Source organism: Leptopilina heterotoma, unplaced genomic scaffold, assembly GCF_015476425.1.
Source record: "Leptopilina heterotoma isolate Lh14 unplaced genomic scaffold, ASM1547642v1 Lhet_70, whole genome shotgun sequence".
NCBI classification, from domain to species: domain Eukaryota; kingdom Metazoa; phylum Arthropoda; class Insecta; order Hymenoptera; family Figitidae; genus Leptopilina; species Leptopilina heterotoma.
This window is the reverse complement of record NW_025111162.1, coordinates 1524024-1545809: the sequence shown is the minus strand read 5'-3', so window position 1 is coordinate 1545809 and position 21786 is coordinate 1524024. Positions and strand designations below refer to the sequence as shown.

The 21786-nt window shown below is 28.7% G+C and overlaps 2 protein-coding genes across 2 annotated transcripts in view; one reads left to right on the top strand and one right to left on the bottom strand.

Moving 5' to 3' along the window:
- LOC122510573 (ATP-dependent RNA helicase abstrakt) overlaps nucleotides 1-21786 on the bottom strand; it is a 276756-nt gene that overhangs the window by 92890 nt on the left and 162080 nt on the right. The gene's annotated exons all lie outside the window — the stretch shown is intronic.
- Nucleotides 2444-21036, top strand: LOC122510559 (meiosis-specific nuclear structural protein 1-like). The gene is made up of 3 exons (XM_043625316.1): nucleotides 2444-2714; nucleotides 17772-18162; nucleotides 20910-21036. The coding sequence occupies exons 1-3, from the start codon at nucleotides 2444-2446 to the stop codon at nucleotides 21034-21036; spliced, it is 789 nt and encodes a 262-aa protein (XP_043481251.1).

Here is a 21786-nt window from a genome sequence, read left to right as displayed (position 1 = left end):
GGTGCATTTTAATCAGTAAATTACTTAAGTTGAAAAGAACATTTAATCGAACCAAACCAAAATTGTAAATCAAAAAAGAATTGAAGCTAATTTACGTACAAAAAAAATTACTCAAAATTGACTAAAATAAAAAATAACAAAAAATTTAAATTAAAAAATTATACTGAATTCACAAAATAGAAAAAAACACTTAATTCTAAATTTATTTAATTTAGTAAAACTAGACTAAAAAAATTACAATAAATTTCGAATTTAATTTAAAAGGTATTTAAATTATCTGCTGTTGTATAAATTGTAATTAAATTTAATTAGTTGGAAGAAAAAAAATTCGACGCGTTTTGCTTTTTTAATCACAGCTAAAAATTCGCAAAAAGGGAAGATACGATAAAAAGAGATCCTATTGGATTATGGTGTATTTTCTTACAAATTGCGAACGTGAAGTTATTCTCGTGTATAATGTGCATATTTTGTAGGTGCAAATTTTCTATATATATTCATATAATGTACGTGACTTTGTCTCAGTGTTTATCTCATAAAATAGAAGTCCCTTGAAACGTGTTTTTCTCTCTCTCTCTCTCTACGTATATGTACATATACATCTTGAAACTGGTGCAAAACGCACGGACTTTCAGACAATAGATTCTTGTGATACAGCATCCCTCGCAGCATCCAGGGAGGATTCAACTAGAGGGATGCGTATAGACGAAATGCGGTTTTGCAACAACGTAGTAGTAAATAACACCCGACATCAACCTGTTTACTTTCCTTCCGACAGCTAAGAGCTCACTATAAGGGCAAATCCACGGAACCGTGTGATTTCATGTTGCTCCTCATTTAAACAATTTTTTTTAACATTATATAATTTTTTTTAATGTCAATGTCTCTTAGATAACATATAAAACAAAATAGTCAAATAAAACCATAATTTGTATAATCTTCATTCAAAATAAATAGTCATATGTGTACTTAAAAAATTAAATTTGATTTGTTACTTTGGGCTTCTCTTCGACTTAAACGTGTATAACTTTTTCAGCGTAAATTAAAATCGCCCAAGAAAAGTTGTAAATAATTCTTCTAATATTTTAAAATCTATTCCATATCAAAAGAAATATGTGCTCCTTTATTAAAACTAAATGGCAGCAATTCAAGCAATGTTACTCCCATTTTTCAGTAACAGAAAGTCCAAGGTTTTTTTCATTTTGTGCTTTCAGCGGTAATGCAATTCTAATTTTTTTGAAAGAGCTTATTCCTTATGAAAAAATTAATAAATTTAGACCTTACTTAACCGTGTGCCTTTAAAAATAAAGATAATAAAACAATAATTATGTCTACACCTTCAAACGTGAATGATTATAAATTTATACTTTTTTTAATGGCACACTTATAGCTTAAAAAATAATCAGTTGAAACTTTGTGTGAACGGTAGATATTATTATAAATATTCATGATTCTAAATGCTAAATATGTATTCCAATTAAAACATTTTAAAAATATTAAATATAAAAATGTTGTGGAATTTTCATCTTTAAAAGACTCGATCTCATAAGTGTGAATATATCAGTTTTCAATTATTGGAAGGTCGATATGTTTGTTTATATTCAGAAATGTCAATTTCTAGAAATACGGGTTAGAAAATATTTTTCACAATGGTAAGCAAATAATCTTTTGATTTTCAATTTAAAAAAGTTTTAAAAAGTAAAATGTTAAGAATATTTTATGAAAATAAAGATTTTGAATGGTTAAATAAGTTATAATTTTATTGTTTGCACTTTAAAACTCGTAAAAGAAATATAAAATAAATATACAAATAAACAATCATTCCTATTGAAGTAAATTATAAGAAATAAATAAAAATAGGTAAAAACATTTGTAGTAAAAACTTTCTACTTAGAAAAATCGACTAGAATATAATTGATTATTAAACATATTTCAGTTGTCTTCATTTGTTTTTTCAGTTCAAAAATGACATCTTGTCAATCAAAATTTCAATATACTTTTTTAATTACAATGCTTTCAGCAGTAAATAAAAATGATTCACGCACAGAAAATTTTGTTCTTGAATAAATTTCGAACATATATATCTAAAAATAAAAAGTGTGCTTGTAATTTAAAAATATTTATATTTTTATGTTTAAATCGCACGGTTCCGTGGATTCGCCCATAAATCCTCCCCATTCGCAGAATCCCGCTACGCTTTATGGAAATTTTCTTCCACCTCCCACACTTTCCATCCACTATAAACAAAATCACAATCTCAAATTCAACAAAAGATTTTTTCAAAATTAAAAAAAAAAAAAACATTTTGTGGACGAATCCACTTGTCAAAATTATCAACAAACAAAAAACAATCAAAAACCTCATTTTTTTCAACCCACAAGAGGTTGAAGTTTCAGAATTTTGTGTTTTACATTTTTTAACAGAAAAGAAAAAAATTCATATAGCTATGGAATGGGTAAAGCGAAAAGAAATGGAGAAAATTTGTGAGCAAAATGAAACAATTTGTGAGGCGAGAGCCACTGAAAAATTACTTGAAGAAAAACGATTGAAAGTAATAAGTAGAGGGGAAGAGTGTGACTATCAAAGGATTTTGTCTATTGGCTGGGCGGAAATTGAGCTCGAGGAAAATTTGAATCGTGAAAAAAAAATTATGGAACAATCTCAATGGAATTGTGAATTAACAAAAAAACTTGCCGAGGAAGTTTCACGACTTAAAAGTAAAGCAGACATAAAAAAAGAGAAAGACAATATTTATAACTTAATTATTCCAGGTGATATCGAAAGTGATGAGTTTCTTGTTGAGAGAGAAAAGGCAACTTCGCGGACCGTTAATTATCCCGTAGTAATTAATAATACAAATAAAGTATACTAGCTTTACTCAATTTTAAATTTTAAATTTCCTCTCGCAAAACTTTATTAAGATAAGAAAAAAGGGATGAATTTTCTCTCGAGTATTTTAGTTTCAAACAAAATCTGAAATTTCAGACTTTTTGCAGAAATCTACAAACTTTAGTCAACTTTTTTTTCACAGTCGAAAATTTTTCTCTTTTAATTTTCGACTTATTCTCGATTTTAACAGGGTTGCAGCAATTTTGCTTTTCCCTGACTTTTCCCAGAATTCCAGACAATATTTTTACTTTTTCCCTGGCCCTAAGGAATATTCTGATTTACTCTAAAAATTATTATATACTCAAAAAAATGTTCTAATACATTTATTTGCGAATTTATATGAATGTAAAATTATTCGAAAACATCAACAGTTTTATTTACAATAAATATTTAATCATTATTATTTTTCATATGAATAAAGATTTTCAAAAATTTCAAATTCAAAACCTTTTGAAATTCAATAACTTATAAGAAAATTGTTACTGTAACTTCTTCAAAATTATTTTCAATATTATTTCAATTCAATTATTCTTTTCTACAATTTTTTTTTTAACTAAAATTCTTCATTAAATCAATTAGTTTAAATAATTTTTGACAAAGTTCTTTGAGAATTTTCAAATCCATTTATTTACAATTCAATTTTATACGAATTTCGATTATTCGGAAATTCTTCAAATATATTAGAAAATAAAAACTTAAAATACCTAATTAAGGGAAATGAATTTATCATTCGGTAATCAATATTAAAGGTGAAAGGAGTTAACTATTTTTCCGAATCAATCTCACAAATAAATCTCTTGAATAGCTCATGAGTTTCATATGTATCGACAGCACAGCTGCTCTAATACAGAAGCCTGCCTAATCTGAAAAATATTTTTCGAAATTAATTAATAATTTCAAAATTATCAAAGAACTCAGAAAAAACGGTAGCATGGTGGGATACGAGCCCACGACCTTTTTATTGCCGGTAGACTGCTCTGACCGTGGGCTCGTATCCCAACATGCTCCCGTTTTTTCTGAATTCTTTGATAATTTTGAAATTATTAATTAATTTCGAAAAATATTTTTCAGATTAAGCAGGTTTCTGTATTAGGGCAGCTATGCTGTCGACACATATGAAACTCATAAGCTTATTCAAGAGATTTATTTGTGAGATTGATCCGGAAAAATTGTTAACTTCTTTTACCTTCAAAATACCTACTTTCAAAAAAATATCATTTAAAATTAAAAGAAAATTAGTTCTACATAATTGTTAATTAAAAGTATGATAAATTCAGAATTTCAAAAATTTAAATTTAAACGCTTTTCAAAATTCAATTATTTCTGTAAATTCATCATATATGGACGTCCACATGAAAAGGGCCAATTTTGGCACTATTGGACTTATCTACATAGGCGAATTCCTTGCAAAATTTGGAAAATTTTGAGTGATCATAGAACTTTTTTGGTGAAAAATTCCATGAGTTACAGAATTTTAAAGATTAGAACGCCAAAACCTCATTTCGAGAAAAACAAAATTAATTAATTTTCTACGACTACAAAAACAAAGACTCTAACATCAATATCTCTGGTTCTTCTGGTAAGTTATTCAGATGAGAATTGTTTACAGTCCAGGGCACCTTAGAGATGAAAAATCAAGAGGTTTTAAATTTTCCCATACCTCAATTTTTAAAATACTGATTACTTTTGCAAATGACCGACAAAATGGGCCCTTTTCTTTTTTCTAAAGAACCAATGAAATCAAACAGTTAAATTATCGATAAATTAATGAAAACCGCATGATTCGACTTGTCAAAACATGTAGATTGATAATAAAAAATAAAAAAAAAATTAAGATTTTGCTCCAAAATTACTAAAATGCGATTATCTCGAAAACTAGAACCGACAAAATAAGCCCTTTTCATGTGGACATACACATATAATGCTTTTAATATTCAACTACAATTATCTAAAACTTTAACTGAAATAGTGAAATTAACTTTTAAATACATTTTTATTAGAAAATTCTGCGAGTACTCAATTATTTAAATACAAAAATAATTTATAGCATCCAGCCCCTTAATTAAATCTTTCTTAAAATTGAATTCTTATGAAGAATTTTATCAATAAATTTAAAAATAATAAAATTCTTTCGACGAATTTTAATAAAATGTTTAGGAATAATTGTATTCTTCGAGGAATTTAATTAAAATTGTATTAAAAATAATTGAAATTCTGCGATGAGTTTTATTATTTATGAAAAGAATTAAATTCCTATAAAGGGATTTTTTTATTTATGAAACTCATTTAAAAAAATGTTATAAAATTGATTTTGTTTTTAAAAATTTATGTAAATTCAATTTTAAGTAATTGAGGAGCTGGATCGAAAAACCGGCTCTTCGCTCGGACCGCAAGCGCTAATATCAGTCGGGTGGCAGTGAGCGCCTCTGGGCCACTCACTCCTACCCGACTGGCATTAGCGCTTGCATTGCGGTCCGAGCGAAGAGCCGGTTCTTCGATCCAGCTCACAGTGGGCCAGTACGCATCCAAAAGCGGACAAAAGTCCACTTTAGAAATATAAATGTTACATAATTATAATAACCTAAATCTATATTATTTTATGTAACTTTTTGTAGAATATTATAGTTATTTGTCAAATATTTTAGATGTTTGTTGAAAAGTTTGATTAAAAAATTTAAAGGGCTCTGCCGACTAAAATATTTATTTATTTTTCTATAAATGATTTTTTTTCTGACTTTTAAATTTTATTTCATTAAAATTATTGAGATTATAAATTTAGAATAAGATTTAAATTTAGGATTATATTTTAATGTAGTTTGGAAAAAACTTAAACATGCTAAAATCTAAGTGTAGAAGATTAAAAATGTTCTTTCCACACGGAGAGAAATGTGTTACGAATAATGCTAGAGACATGTTGGTTCGCTTTTCGCACAGACGTCTGTACCTAATTTTGCAAAGGCCGGTGCTAACTTTGCACAGCTTGTGTCCACTTGTGCCACAGTTGCTCAAATCCATGAAAAATCAGCATGGTTTTCTTGCAACTTACACATGGTGGTGTGTATGCGCTTTTAGTACGGCCTGCTCATGCGCTAAGAGCAACAGATTTCTCTCCGTGCAGGCAAAGTAGTAAAAATAACAAAATTGTAAAACTTTCACCTTTATGATGTCTAGCAAATATCTTAAGGGTTCATGCAAACCTCCCACTTTTCGATAGACCGATTTGGATGTCTCAAGTAAAATGAGTAAAATTGCGAAAAACCCTTTTCAGGTATGAGTTAGTTGACTACAAGCAGTCATTCTGTATACTTCTAAACATTGCTCAGTCTTGCTTTTACTATTAAAATAAATATACTTGTTCTGTGTACTATATTAAATTGATTTGTTTTATTTCTCCTAGAATAAAACTAAGTAAAAATTCAATAAAAATGATATGCATTATTATAAAAAATATTTATAATAAATTAAAAAACACTATATTTTAAAAAATCAAGCACATTTAACGTCGGAAAATATTTATTTTTTTGAAATGCACTTGCTATTATTTGTTAGTTTTCCTAGCTTCCGCGCGATATAGAACAAACTAAGCATGGAATATCTTCTAAATTAAATGTACTTTTACACGGAGAGAGAATATATATTAAATTTTGTAAAAATATTTTCAAATTGGGGAAAAAGTGCGACAAAGCAAAATTTTGATATCAAAAAATACTAAACTTTAAAAAAACTTATATGAAATTTAGTAAAGTTATATTAGAATTTAATTAATATTCTTGATATTTGATATAATTATACTAAATTTTACATAAGTTTTTTTAAAGTTTAGTATTTTTTGATATCAAAATTTCGCTTTGTCGCACTTTTTCCCCAATTTGAAAATATTTTTACAAAATTTAATATATATTCTCTCTCCGTGTAATTAAATTTGCCCATTTTTTAATTTGGTGCAGTTATATACAAAATAAGGAGAAAATTTTTTCCTTGAATATCATTTTTTACAAAGACAAATTTTGGTCTCCTTATTTCTTTCTTAAATTAATTAATTTTCTCACTTAAAAATAGTTTATGTAATAAAAAATGAAGCACATTTGATATATTGTTAAATTTTCCTTTTTCAAAATTCATTTGATAGTTCTCCTAACTTCCGCCAGTGTCGGATCCAGAATTTACTCCAAGGGGGGGTCATCTATAGATGCGGCGAGCGACGACCATAATTAGCTAACCTTTTTTATGTAAATTTTTCGTTCCAGGGTGGGGGTCATGACACCCCCTGGATCCGCCACTGACTTCCGCATTATATTCCCCAAGGTAAACATGATATCTCATCTAAATTTAATATATTGCATTAGATTAATCTGCCCATTTTTGCTTATTTTGTAATTTAAAAAAATTATAAGCGAAATAATGCATAGTGGTCCAGGAGAACCTTTTTTGTGGCTAAAAGCCTAAGTATACTAAAAATAGCTTCAAACTCGTTATTTGGTGATTATCGGAGTCACTGATTTCAAATCAGACGTCAGATTTTTAAAATTCAAAATGGCGGATCAAATATAACGAAATTTTTTGTTTAAATTCAACGAATTTCATTCAAAGTCGTTTCTTGGGGGTTTTTATGGTTGCTAATTAAGAATTCGATGCCAGATTTACAAATTAAAAAAATTTCAACAGATTCCCTTTAAACTCGTTGCTTGAGTGTTTTCGTGGTCGATGATTACGCATCCGACGTCAGTTTTTTAAAATTCAAAATAGTAAATTTTAAGTGCATTAAGAATTGTAATCTTTCTGGTTATTCGCTCTTTACCGAATTCAGAATCATCGAGCGTTGACGTGGCGAAATCAAATTTTGAAGTAGATCTGTTAAATTTCTGAAAAATTGTCAGCCATATTGGATCTGCCATTTTGAATTTTGAAAATCTGACGTCTGATTTGTAATCATCGACCCCGAAAACCCCCGAGTAACAAGTTCTCAGCAATTTTTATTACACTCCGACTTTTGGTTATAAAATAGGGTCACTTGTCCCACTGTGAACCCAAATTAAAAAAAAAATTATAAAACTTTTGGGGTCATCATTTTGAATTATTAATTACACATTCTTATTAAGAACTCATAAAAACCCTCAGGATAGTGTTCACTGCTTTTTCCAAAAACAGACATCGAATTCGTAATCAGCGACCCCAAAAACCCCTGAGTAACGATTTTCAAGGGAATTAAATAAATGTTTAACTTTTGCATCGTCCATATTGAATTCACCATTTTGAATTTTAAAAAACTGACATTGGATTCGTAATCAGCGACTCTGAAAATCCCTGAGTAACGATTTTTAAGTAATTTAGATTAATTCTTAACATTGACGTCCGCCATATTGGATCCGACATTTTTAAATTTGAAAAACTGACATTGGAATTGTAATCAGCGACCCCGAAAACCCCTGAGTAACGAGTTTTAAGTGAATCCAATTGAATTTTGAGTTTTGGCCGCTTTTGCCTACCTCCTGGCCCACTGTGAAGCTCCTCAATTGTGTAGGGGAGACTGGGGTAAACCCGCTCACAGGGTAAGGGGCCATTCATTAATTACGTAAGGGTTTTTAGGGGAGGGGGGGGGGGGTTGGAAAATCTCTACATGGCCTTATGGCGGGGGGAAGAAATACCTGTTTTTTTGTTTTTGATTTGCAATTGCTTAAACAAATTAATAAACAATTAAAAATTTTTGAAAACTGTTGACGCGAATCGATTCTGTGTAAAAAATTAAGGAACTTTAGTTTAGGTCATTTTTTTGTCCAAGTCGTATTTTGTTCAAAAAATTGTTTTAAACAAATTATGCTGAATAAATATGGTGTTTCATCCCAAGCAAAAGCAAATGGAAATTAAAAACAAAAAACAGGTAGGGGATACTAGGGCAAAAGGTTAAATTTTGCATAAATTATTTTTTTCATAACGCGGTGCTAAAAAGGGCACTTTTTTGCACCTTGTTATGAAAAATATCGTTCGTAACTAGTGCTAGCAGTTTCTAATTTTTGAACGAGCACTTTTTTTGTTCCAAAAAAAGTGCTAGTTCAAAAATTGGCAACTGCTCGCACTCGTTACGAAATATACTATTTTAGACAATATAATACCCCAACGGGAAGTTGCCAATGGTAACGATTGGTTCAATAATGGGCCATACTTGGTGCCCAATCGTTTTTTCTTGGCAAAACAATTGGCAACCATCATTGGACCACCAATAGTTTAAACTTGAGATGATCACGCTACTGCCAATGATCGGTAGCCAAGCATCGGGTCAATATTAGTTGCCAAGGAATTGCCAAGGAAACAAAATCGATTTTCAAAAGCTTGATTTTTTATTGGCAGCCAACAAAAAACCAAGGTTTTGAAAATTGATTTTTTTTAAATTATTAATTAGAATTTATTTTTAAAAAATATATTTTTCAAAAATTTATTTTTAAAAAATATATTTTTCAAAAATTTATTTTAAGAAAATATATTTTTCAAAAATATATATTTTTTTTAATTAATAGAACATATTAATTTAATTTTTCACCTCTGGTAAAACAAAGGTGAAAGACTGGTAAAAATTCCCTCACCGTATCTCACAGTGGAGGGATAACTGTGAATGTCTTTGCGAGAGAGGAGCAGGTACTTATAGAGCCAGTGTAACAGGTCACAAGCGAGAAGAAATCACTGGCATGCACTCTGGCGGCGCTTGTCGGAACTGTTTTCTGGCGCGCATGCATATCCTGATATTATCGACACAGCGCTTGGCAACCAACGTTGCGCCACTTCCGACAAGCGCCGCCAGAGTGCATGCTAGTGATTTCTTCTCGCTTGTGACCTGTTACACTGGCTCTATAAGTACCTGCTCCTCTCTCGCAAAGACATTCAGATCATAGGACTGAGTCCGAGTCTGAATCTCGTCTCGAGTAGACGTGCGAACTTTATCCGATAATATTGAATGAGTGAAGGTGTGTGGCTCGCACTCATTCGATAATAATAATAATACAATCCTTCTGTGCGCAACACAATTTTATACCGTTCCCCATCACAATGGGAGACGGAGAAATGATAAATTTAAAAAAGAGAAAAAGAACAAAAACCAACTCCTCGGACCCTAACAATAATGGACTTTCAAAAAATAACAGACTCCACGCTTCTGACGATGAAGGCATTTATTTAAATAAAATAACTTTTTAATTTTTGGGGTTAAAAAAAATTTGTTCTCCATCTTTTTTTTAGATTTTTTTTAATAATTAAATAGAGAATACTTTTAAGATTTTATTTCAACAATAAAAAAGTGGGATTCTCTATCACTTTAGAAAATATAATATTTTTAGTTACAAAATTTTTTGAAAAGTTAAAGAAATTTGAAGCAAAACAAATGAATGAACTAAACTTGGTTGGTTAAAATTATCGAGTTTAGTTCATTCATTTGTTTTGCTTCAAATTTCTTTAACTTTTCAAAAAATTTTGTAACTAAAAATATTATATTTTCTAAAGTGATAGAGAATCCCACTTCCTTATTGTTAAAATAAAATCTCAAAAGTATTCTCTATTTGATTATTAAAAAAAATTCAAAAAAAAGATGGAGAACACATTTTTTTAACCCCAAAAATTAAAAAGTTAATTTATTTAAACAAATTATATTTTTTAATTAAAATTTTGATCATTTATCTAAAGTACAATTCTTCAGGTAAACTCTCCTCCAATTTTTATTAAAATCGGTTCATTCGATCGCGAGTAATTAGCTATTTACTAAAACGCTACAAATAACTTTGACCTTGAATAACTTTGGTAAATATTCGAATTTCGGAAAACTATTTACAAGTTTTTTTTATGCCATCATAGGCTATCGAAACATATAAGAATGAGAAAAATCCATTGACCCAATGAAAAATAGGGGCCCACTTCAGGAATTCTTACCCAATTTTGCTTCTTTTAACTTTTCGTCCTATGCTGGGGCGAAAAGTTAATTGACTGGGGCTAAATGTTAAATTCTATTTTTAGCCTACTAAAACCATTTTCTGATAGGTGTTAAGTAGTAGATAAGTTAAAGTATACGTAAACAAGTTATTTAATTAATAAAAGATCTTTGTTTATTTAACAAAAGCTTTAGAATACATAGTTATTAAGTTAATAAATTGAAATTTAAAAACAAAAATTTTGGTTTATTTCACGTGAGCGGTCTTATTTTTTGACAGAGTACTTGCCTAATGTCAAATAAATAATTTTTAAACAAATAAACCCAAAAAAACGAAAAATAAAAAAAAATTTAACAACATGTAAAAATACATTTAACTTTTTGCCCCACCCATTATTTAACTTTTCGCCTCAGGGTGCGTTTTTGGCTTTAACAACAAATATAAAAAAAATCTGACTAAAGATATTTAGCAAATTCCTTTAGGTATCTCTTCAGGGGACCCAAATAATGAACTAAAAAAATCGCGGTGAGAATAAATGCAAAAAATATACTTAAAAGTTGATATTTTCTTTTACGAAAAAATTTTCAAAAGTAGGGTGAAAAAAATTTAAATATGGACTCCACAAAAATGAACAGAATGTCACATAACTCCGGACATTTATTAAGGGTAATAATACCCTTCTATAAATAAAATTGCAATGCTCTAACTATTTCCGTTCAAAAGATAATGAATTTTAACTGTTTTGTCAGTTTAACCTTTCGCCCCAGTCTCCCCTATATATAATAATTTTTACAATTTGCCTATGAATCTAATTGTTAATTTTACTTTAAATCCATTTCTTTATCCTTGGAGTGAAACACCATTAATGCAGCATAATTTGTTTAAAACAATTTTGTGAACAAAATACGACTTGGACAAAAAAATAATCCATAGGTACTAAAATTTCTTAATTTTTTGCACAGAATCGATTGGCGACAACAGTTTTTAAAAATAAAATGTTTTTATTAACTAATTTGTTTCAACAATTATTGTTAAAAAATTGGAAATTATAAACAAAAAACCTCTTTTTTTAAGTTTGCCTGTTAATCCAATTTTTAATTTTTTAATGCAATGATTAGTTTCTTCATAAGACTTAATGGGTTAAATATTGAAATTAATATTTTTTAGCATTTGTTAATTTAAGGCGTACTTGCGTTTGCGAAGGTAAAAAATAGGCCCCACTGTAATGTTTTTTTTTTCACAGACATTTTATTTAAAATATTAAAAACGATTTTTGCACCTTAAAGTACATTATAAAAACTACAAAAAGAAAAAATTGTTTCGTTTTTTAACCGTTATTTACGATTCGTAGAGGGCCCCAAAAATGGCGATCTCAAATTTGTAAGAGTTTGCGGTGCCCCGCATAGAGCCTCTCCTGACTGTCTACAATCAAAAAAACAAAATTTATTCTTTAGTATACATTAATACTTAGTGGACGTATATGATGAAATTAAAAAAAAGTTAAAAAAACGAAAATGCGGTACTTTTCAAGTCAAAAATTCAAAAGATCAAAATCATCATTTCTTAAAAATTGACTTTAAAAGTACCGCTTTTTCGTTTTTTTAACTTTTTTTTAATTTCATTATATACATCCACTAGGTATTAATGTATACTAACGAATAAATTTTGTTTTTTTGATTTTAGACAGTCAGGAAAGGCTCTATTCGGGGCACCGCAAACTCTTACAAATTTGAGATCGACATTTTTGGGGCCCTCTACGAATCATAAATAGCGGTTAAAAAACGAAACAATTTTTTCTTTTTTTAGTTTTTATAATGTACTTTAAGGTGCAAAAATCGTTTGTAATATTTTAACTAAAATGACTGTGCAAAAAACATTAAAGTGGGGCCTATTTTTTGGCATCGCAAACGCAAGTACGCCTTATTTAATATTGTTTAAATAATCGATTATTGAATAGTTATATTTTTATTCTACTACTTTTAAATGTAAGTTGGCTATATTAAAATGATTCATTGTTTTAACTTTAGAATGAAATATGTTAAAAGATTTTATTAGTAAACTGCATAAAAAATAAAGAATTACCTATAAGATAAACAATTCTATTATTTATTTGTTTATTAAAAATGCTTAATTAATTAGGGTAAGGGTACCCAAGATGGCCACCCATCTTTTGAACGACTGTAAATAAAATTTAAGCGATTTTTGAAGAACAGATGAAATTTCGACTTTCAAAAAAGTGTCCCCAAACCGTTTTTAACGATATTTCATTATTCGACGCTTGTTAGGCAAGCTCGTGGTAAATTATTACGTAAGAAGGGGGAGGGGGGGTCTGAGAAATCTTATGTATCCTTACATGGGGGAGGGGGGGGGGTCAAAATTGCCTAAAATCGTCCTTATGTAATTAATGAATGGCCCCTTAAACCCGATCACTAGCGATTTGACGCTATGAACTCAATTTAAGATGGAGATATTGGTACACTGTAAAAATTAAATCTTAATTTAAGATCAGTCTTAAATTCAGCACTGTCTGCTGTAATGTTAAATCATACAAAATCCATTGCTTAAATTCAGCATTGACTGCTTTAAAAATGTTGCGTCTTAATTTAAGACTGCTTTCCTGTCTTAAAATAAGACTTTCTTTTTACTGTGTACTGTGAATAGTACTTAACATTCAACTTATATTAAAAAACTTTCGTTTACACTGAAAAAATTTAAAGACAGCTGCTGTCCTTGTAGATAGCGCTGCTTTCTTTCCCGCGTGACAGCAGTGCACTTCTATCAAAAGGAACGCAGTTACTCTTTTTAGGGTTAACTGCTAGCCCGAAAAAGAGAGATGCTCGCTTTTTGCGGTTAACTGCTAACCTTTATGGTAGAGCGCGCTGCTGTCTCACATTGAAAGTAGCAGGGCGCTTTAAATTTGTTCAGTGTAGTTTCATGAATTCAAAATAGAATCAGAGGCGATCAAATGTTTTTGGAGGAGTCAGAAAAAAAACGTTTTTTGGATTTTTAAGTTTTTCGATCATTATTTTTGAGTCTTAATTTATTTGGCAAATTTTTTTGTTGCTATTGGATGTCCTTCTTCGAAGTACATATATATGTATATAGTTTTGTCTTATTTCAAAAAGATTTAATTAAATTTATTCTGAAATGTGAGGAATACACTCGGGGTAAAGCCGCTCACTTAGTTCTAAATTTAAAATTTAGAATAAAGTAATTTCACGTATTATATTTTAACAATAACAAAATTTATAACTTGTTAAAACCAAAATTGTAACTACATTTCACTTTCTCTTAATAAAATATAACATTATTTAAATTCATAGTTGTAATTCATGAAACCTATATTCATTATTTATTAAATCAATTTTCTGTTTTTAGAATTTTTTATAGAACTCATATTTTATCAATAATAAATCATACTTAAGACGGAAATAAGACGAATTTTAATCCTTTCTTAAAAAAGATTTGAAGTGGAAAGGTCGAATATATCGATTCGAAAAGTATCGAAGTAAAGAATGGGCAATGAGAATGTAAAATCTTAATAGAAGGGTGTTTTCAAAATTGTTTGGACATGTAAAGGTGGCGCTGCAGTCGTATGTTATTTAAAAAGAGCGCGAATATATAAATTTTATTTTTGTTAAGAAAAAGTACTCATAATAAATCTTATTTTGCATTGTTTAAAAATCGTCAACATTTCAAATATAAATAAGCAAATTATTAACTGAAAAAATTTGAATATTATAATGTCTGTATTATAATTAATATTATTATTAATGAAATAATGGACTTGAACAATGGACATATAAAAAATAGCACCGTAGACGGCCGCTTGCGGCCGTCGGAGGAGCTAGTATTTAAAAAATAAAACTGTTCCATCTTGAAAAGATAAAGTGAGCGGATTTACTTTGGAAAATTGTGATTTCGAAATTTGGTATGTATTAAAAAGTTTCTCTAAGTAAAACTAAAAACGATAAATAAAAAACTCTTTTTTATTTTTTTTAGTAGAAATCATAAACTTTCAAATGATATAAATTAACTTGGATTTAGAGAATAATTTCCTAGATTTTTACCGATCTGAAAAAAAGTGAGCGGGTTTACCCCAGTCTCCCCTACTTTGTGATCGAAATGGCTATTTGGTCAGATAAATTATCAGTTTCCTGGCACGCATTTAAAAAAAATATTTTATGTTTTTATACTTTTGTTGTTCTATGTGTCGTAGAACCTTATTCCCTGTTGACCAGTATGCTTTATTTTGTTATTAAGCGTTGTTTTTCAATTTTTAGACGAAAAATTACAGTTTCCTGGTTCTTTCTGACAGAATATACATGTGCTTATGTTCAAAACAGCGTAGAGCCAACAATTTTTAAACGTTTCAAAACAAATTTGTTTAATAATCCTTATTAAATTTGTAAAAGATTTGTGAAATCTAATATTTAATTTTTAGTTTGCATAAATATTTATATTATTATAAACAAATGAGCAATTCCACGGGAAGTGATCTGAAGAATTTTCGATGATTTTAGCAATATTAATAATACTTACCGAATTTGTTCCCTCATATACATGGAATAAAAATGTATAAAAGTTTTTTCAAAATTTTCAAAATTTTTTGAGTTACCGCTTACTCAAAATTTTGGTCGGTTTTTCAAAAAAGGCACATAACTTTTTTCTTTGTTAGCCGATTAAGATAATTTTTTTGGAAAATACTCATAATAAGAAGCACTTTAAAGAAAAAAATAAAAAGAAACAAAAAATTTTTTTTTGCCCGAAAAAATTTTTAAAAAATTTTTTGAAAAAATTTAATGAACTTAAATCGTTTTTGGACAATAAAAATAAAAAAGCGTTTGGTCACCCCGGGTGACCGCATCGGAGCCCGCGTTATAAAAAATCGTTGGTAGCGCGAAGGTTAAGAAAATGGTCGCCATATTTGATCTGTCATTTTGAATTCGAAAAATCTGGCATCAGAATTCGTAATCAAAAACCCCGGAGTAACAAGTTTCGTGTAAATTGCATGCAATTTTTAAAAATTCGTCAGCCATATTGGATCCGCTACTTTGAATTTTGGAAATCTGACATCGGATTCGCAATCAGCGACCCTGAAATGTACATGATTTTGTAAGTTATTGTTAATTTCCTTTTCATAACCTGGGTCCCGTGGTTGAATTGTTTATAAATAGCTGTAAAATTTACAACTGTGCAACTCTACGCCACTTCGACAGTGTTTTGGAGTAAGCAAATGGATTTTAATCTATACACGGAAAAAATTCCGGGACATTAGATGCGCCAAGGACAGTGTCAACAGCAGTACATTTCATTTTGCACGTCTGAGGTGCCATTTCGAGATATCAGACCTAGTCTTCTTGTATCAGACGTACGTAATGCACGTCAGATACGCCAAACTGGCACAGATGGCGTGCAAAATAAATGTAGAAGAAAATTTGACACAACCTGTACATCTGACGTGCCGATACTTTTTCCGTGTATGTATATAAAAACATATAACTTTATGAAAACTCCATTTTTGTTTTCATAAATTCAGGATGAAAAAACGAAAAAAAATGTTAATAATGATTATATAAAATTTTGTTAATTAAAAAAGTTATTTAAATAATTTTACTTAACTCTTATGCGGACAGTTCAAATTCTATTGTTTAATGAGAAAAATTACCTTGATTGTTTAATATTTAATATTCCAAAAGAAAATTTATATACCACCAAGAAATTTTCAATTATTAAACATTTTATTTTGCTCTCAAACAATATACAAACAACAAACAGATGACATAGGCTGCGCGCGCATCTTTTGGCTGGTTTTAGAAAAAACGTATTAGGCGGGAAATAAAATGTATGTCTTTAATTGCAGGGACCACCATAAATGATCGTATTAACCGGGTTCTACTGTATATAGATTAAAATCCCTGAGTTTCATTAAAATCCATTTGCTTACTTCAAAACACTGTCGAAGTGACGTGGAATCGCACAATTTGTAATTTTTTGACTGGACACTTTTAGGTAACTTTGATAATACTATTAACTTGAATTTAACCTACTTTTTAAAACATGAACGTAAAAAAAGATGTTGTGCCAAAATTATCTTCATTTTCTTCCTTCGTTTGTAGAACTACATATCTATTGAACTTCAAAAATCCAAAATATTTTTTTAATTAGTCAAATTTTTAAGAAACTACAATGTTTTTTGTGAAAAAAGTCAATTTTGCATTTTTTTGGTGATTTTTTTTGTTTTTAAAGTTTTTTTCAAAATTCTTTTAATTTATCAAAATATGAATAATATCATTGTTTTCCTTACTAAAAAACCAAAAAAATTCACTACCCATAATTGAATTTATGTCAAATAGAATGCTTTTAAAACAAGTTTAAAGTGTGGAATGTCTAGACACCCCAGTTACTTCTTAAAGGGTGAGTAAATTCACGTACTCCTGCTAGGGTTGATAATTAATTAAATATATATTAAAATATTTAATTAATCTCAGAAGAATTTGAAATATTAAAATTTTTCAAAAAACTAAGTACTTTAAATTTTCTAATTAAATTCATTCAAAATTGAAATTTTCCACAATTTTCAATTGAAACAGTTTGAAATTTATTTATGAAAATTGCAAACGCAACTCTTAAAATTCAATTAATTTAAAAATATTTAAGTAAAATTATTCATTTAATAATTTATAAGTAATAATTTTATAATAGTTCTTCAAGAATTGAATTATTTAAAATAAATTATTGTTAGAAATAGAAAAAATTGAAGGTTTTGTATTAGAATTCGTAGTAATTTCACAGTTTGTGAGGCAAACAAAAAAAACAAAAAATTCAAAATTTCTTTATGAATTCTAAAAATTTAATTTTTTCCAGTACTTTTAATAAAATTCCCTGACTTTTCTCTGTTTTCCCTGATTTCCTTAACCTGTGACAATGCTGCTTGAATTTTTATTTTAGTTTTCCTTTTGGTAATATCTTCAGATAATGATAAAGAAATTCGGGAGGAGAAGCAACGTCATCTATTAAGAGCGACTTCACTCGAACTTCGACAATTGGAGGGGCAACTGAGAAACGCCTACAACGTTAAATCTTTGCAAATTCAACTCAATGAGAGGGAGGCAATTCGAGCGAACAGCAGATGTCGTGAATTGCAACAGGATAAAGCGATTAAGGACTCCTATCAAAATGATCATTTCGAGCATGATAATCGTGTTCGAGCTTATGAGAAACGAGAACAATATCGTCACGATTTACAGAAACAATTAATCACCAATTGTCAATTAAAGAGGAATTTCAAAATAAAAGAATTCGAAAATGATCGTAAATTAAGGGAGGAAATAATGCAAATGCTTCACGGAGAAACAAGAAAAAAGTCAAAACAAAAAAAAAGAAATGATTAAAAAATTAAAAATCGAACGAGAATTGAGGCTCCCAATTTAAGAACCGGTCGGACGCTCGGAAGACACGCGCTAGTACCAGTTAGTGATGCATATCGAACCAAGAAATGATTGTGATCGCTCGTTTATATATAATATCTATATTGATAATTAACGATTTTGTCGATATGAATTTGTCAATCATAAAAGTATATTATTGTCTTGTTTTTATGTTAAAAATCGATCAAACTGCTCGAATTTGCATGACAGTTAAATTAAAATAATTATTTTGCTATTAACAACACAAAAATGTCAGGAAAAAGAAAGAATCCCGAGGAAGCAGGTGAAGAGAACTTAACTGAAACTGTTCAGTTTTCACAAAGGTTCAAATACAAATTTTTAATTTATTTTATATTCTATTGTTAACCTTTTCAAGAAAATGAATGAAAGTTTTTATATTTACTAGTCAGAAATTTCAACTGTAAATTAAATTGTTTTTATCTTTATATGTGATTGTTTAGTGGTGAACAGAAAAAGTTTAGAAGTAAAAGAAGAAAAAATAATGCGAAATCGTTAGATGAGTCCTTTGAATTTTTTCAAGGAACTAATTCTAAAATGGCTCGGTGCAACTTGTGTCCACCAGATTTAAATGAACAAGGTCCATGTATCATAAAAATGACGAACAGTAATACAACTGGATTACAACGGCATCTTAATAAATTTCATATTGAAGTTTACAAAGAAACGTATCCGGAAAAGGAAGACTCTCTTGGCTCGAAAAAAGTAAATTTATAAATCGCTTTTTTAAAAACATAACCCAAGAAGTATAAAATTCAAACATAAAAAATTATATTTACTAATATTTATATTTTAATTATTATATATTCATTATTTATTTTATTTATTATTTATATTTTATTCGTATATATTTATTAATATTATTATATTATTATTTTACATGTAATTATTTTATTTATAATTATATTTATTTATTGCTTCCTCATAGAGGAAGTATGTTATTTATTATTTTACTTTGTAATTCAATAGTAAGAAAGATGTGAAACAAGTTAGATTATTTTTATGAAATTTTTGGAGGTTTTTTGTACTTTTATAACATTACTTATTTGAAAATAAATAATAAATAATAAATAATAAATAATAAATAATAAATAATAAATAATAAATAATAAATAATAAATAATAAATAATAAATAATAAATAATAAATAATAAATAATAAATAATAAATAATAAATAATAAATAATAAATAATAAATAATAAATAATAAATAATAAATAATAAATAATAAATAATAAATAATAAATAATAAATAATAAATAATAAATAATAAATAATAAATAATAAATAATAAATAATAAATAATAAATAATAAATAATAAATAATAAATAATAAATAATAATAAATAATAGGGGAACATAGTCTAGGTCGGCCACCTTTTTGACTTTTGTTTATAACTTTTTTTTAAAAATGAATTTGGACAATTGAAGTATATGGTTGGAAAGTCCTGTTTAATAGAAACATTTTTTCTGTACAAAGTAAATTGACAGGTTTAAAAATGAAAAAGTTATAAAGATTTAAAAAAAAAAAAATTTGTAGTCCAGGTTGGCCATTACAGTCAAGGTCGGCCATGTTTAAAATTCAAAGGGCATTAATCGTTAAAAAATAAAATAACATGTTTGGAGTTACGGAAAATTGATTCTTTATTGTTTACAGTTTGTAACTTAATGAAATAACAAAATAATAAAAATAAACAATATAAAAAAATAAATATAAATAAAAAAAAATTTTGCACTAAAATATTAATAAAATTAAATAAAAATATTAATAAGATGATCAATTATATTATGAGTTATACAGAATTGCAGTTTTTGCAAATGAAGTAGCTCGTCCTCATCTTTGCGCATTTTAAACACATAGTGGCCGACCTTGACAGTAAGTAACATTACCGAATTGTTGTAACCATAAAGAAATACGTTTCGGGATTCGATTTTTTACTTTGTTTTCCTTTCAACCATGAGTCCCACAAATTTTCTGCATACTTGCCTTGACGATTCAATTTGTTTTTTATCTTTTATTAATGGTTTTTCACATTATGCACAAAACTTTTTTTGAGCTTTTTTTGTACCGACGTCACAGAAAACACAATTTTCGATTTTCCGAAAATGTAATTGAACAAAAAGTTAGGTTTCACTAAGACAAGCCTCGACAAATATTCGCGTAGGTGGCGCTAGTGAACTTGACAAAAAAACGCGAGTGGCCTACCTAGACAGTAGACCAACCTTGACTACATTCCCCTAACTAATAAATAATAAATTTAAAAAATTATATTTCTGGAAAGTGAATTTAAAACATTACATATAAGAATGATATAATTTTCACTTTCGATTTACTCATTTGAGGTATTTGTTCAAGAAATTTTTGAAAAAAACACTGTCGACTGGTTAGCAAAAAAATTTCTTCCCTTCTGCTTTTTTGACGATGACGAAAGACGAGCATATTTTAATTATTTAAACCCCGAAGCTGACATTCCCATGCGTAATCGATTAAAAGTGTTAACGGAATGTAGATACCAGGAGATGTTAAGAGTTGTCATGCAAATATTAAAGACTAACTGCTCCAAAATAGCATACACCATTGATGGATGGAGTTCAATTGCTAATCGATCTTATTTTGGAGCAACCGCGCATTTTATTAATGATGAATGGGAAATTCACTCGCTAGCTCTATTTTCTTACCATCGAATGGAAAACACGCGGGAAAGGAAATTGCAGAACTCTTCAAGAACGCTCTTGCAGAACATGATTTGGATGAGAAAGTTGCTGGTATTACAGTGGATAATTTAATTTAACTTTTCACATGGCTCTACTTGCCATGCACACTACGTTAGTACTTCTGTACAAAAGGGATCGTTTGAACCCGTGTAAGATTGAATAAATAAATAAATAAATAATGCCTCTGCAAATACAACGTTTATGAGGGAATTGTCGCATTTAATACCGAATTTCGACTGCATTGATCAATACTTCAGGTGCTACGCTCACGTTTTTTTTTTTTTTTTTTTTTTTTTTTTTTTTAAATTTAAGCGTTCAGGACATGTTGAAAGTATTGAAAATAGATTCAATTAAGAACATAGAAGAAAAAGATGATTTTGAAGACAATGAAGATGCAGAGGAGGAAGCAAGGAAAGAGATAATAGAAGAAGACGATGAAAATGCAACAGATGAGACAAATCTTGAATTCCCACTATTTAGACTTCGAAAATTATTTCAAATACTGAATTATTCTGAGCAGTGGAAAGAAAAATTAACAAGATGCTGTGACATTGTTGAAGAGAGTTTACTTTGTCAAAATAATTTAAAGTTGAGAAAGTATTTTTTATCTGAGTATGACTGGGAACTGTTGAAAAATGTCAACGAATATTTGGTTCATTTCAAAATTCTTTCTCAAGCACTTTCTGGTGAGAAGTATATTATAGTTCCTTTGGTAGTAATCGGCTTCAATATGCTTGTTGATCGAATTGAAGAGTCAATTAAAGAGTTGACAGAAAAAATGGACCAGAGTGAAATCGATGCAGTCATAGTAGAAGCTTTAAAAGCTG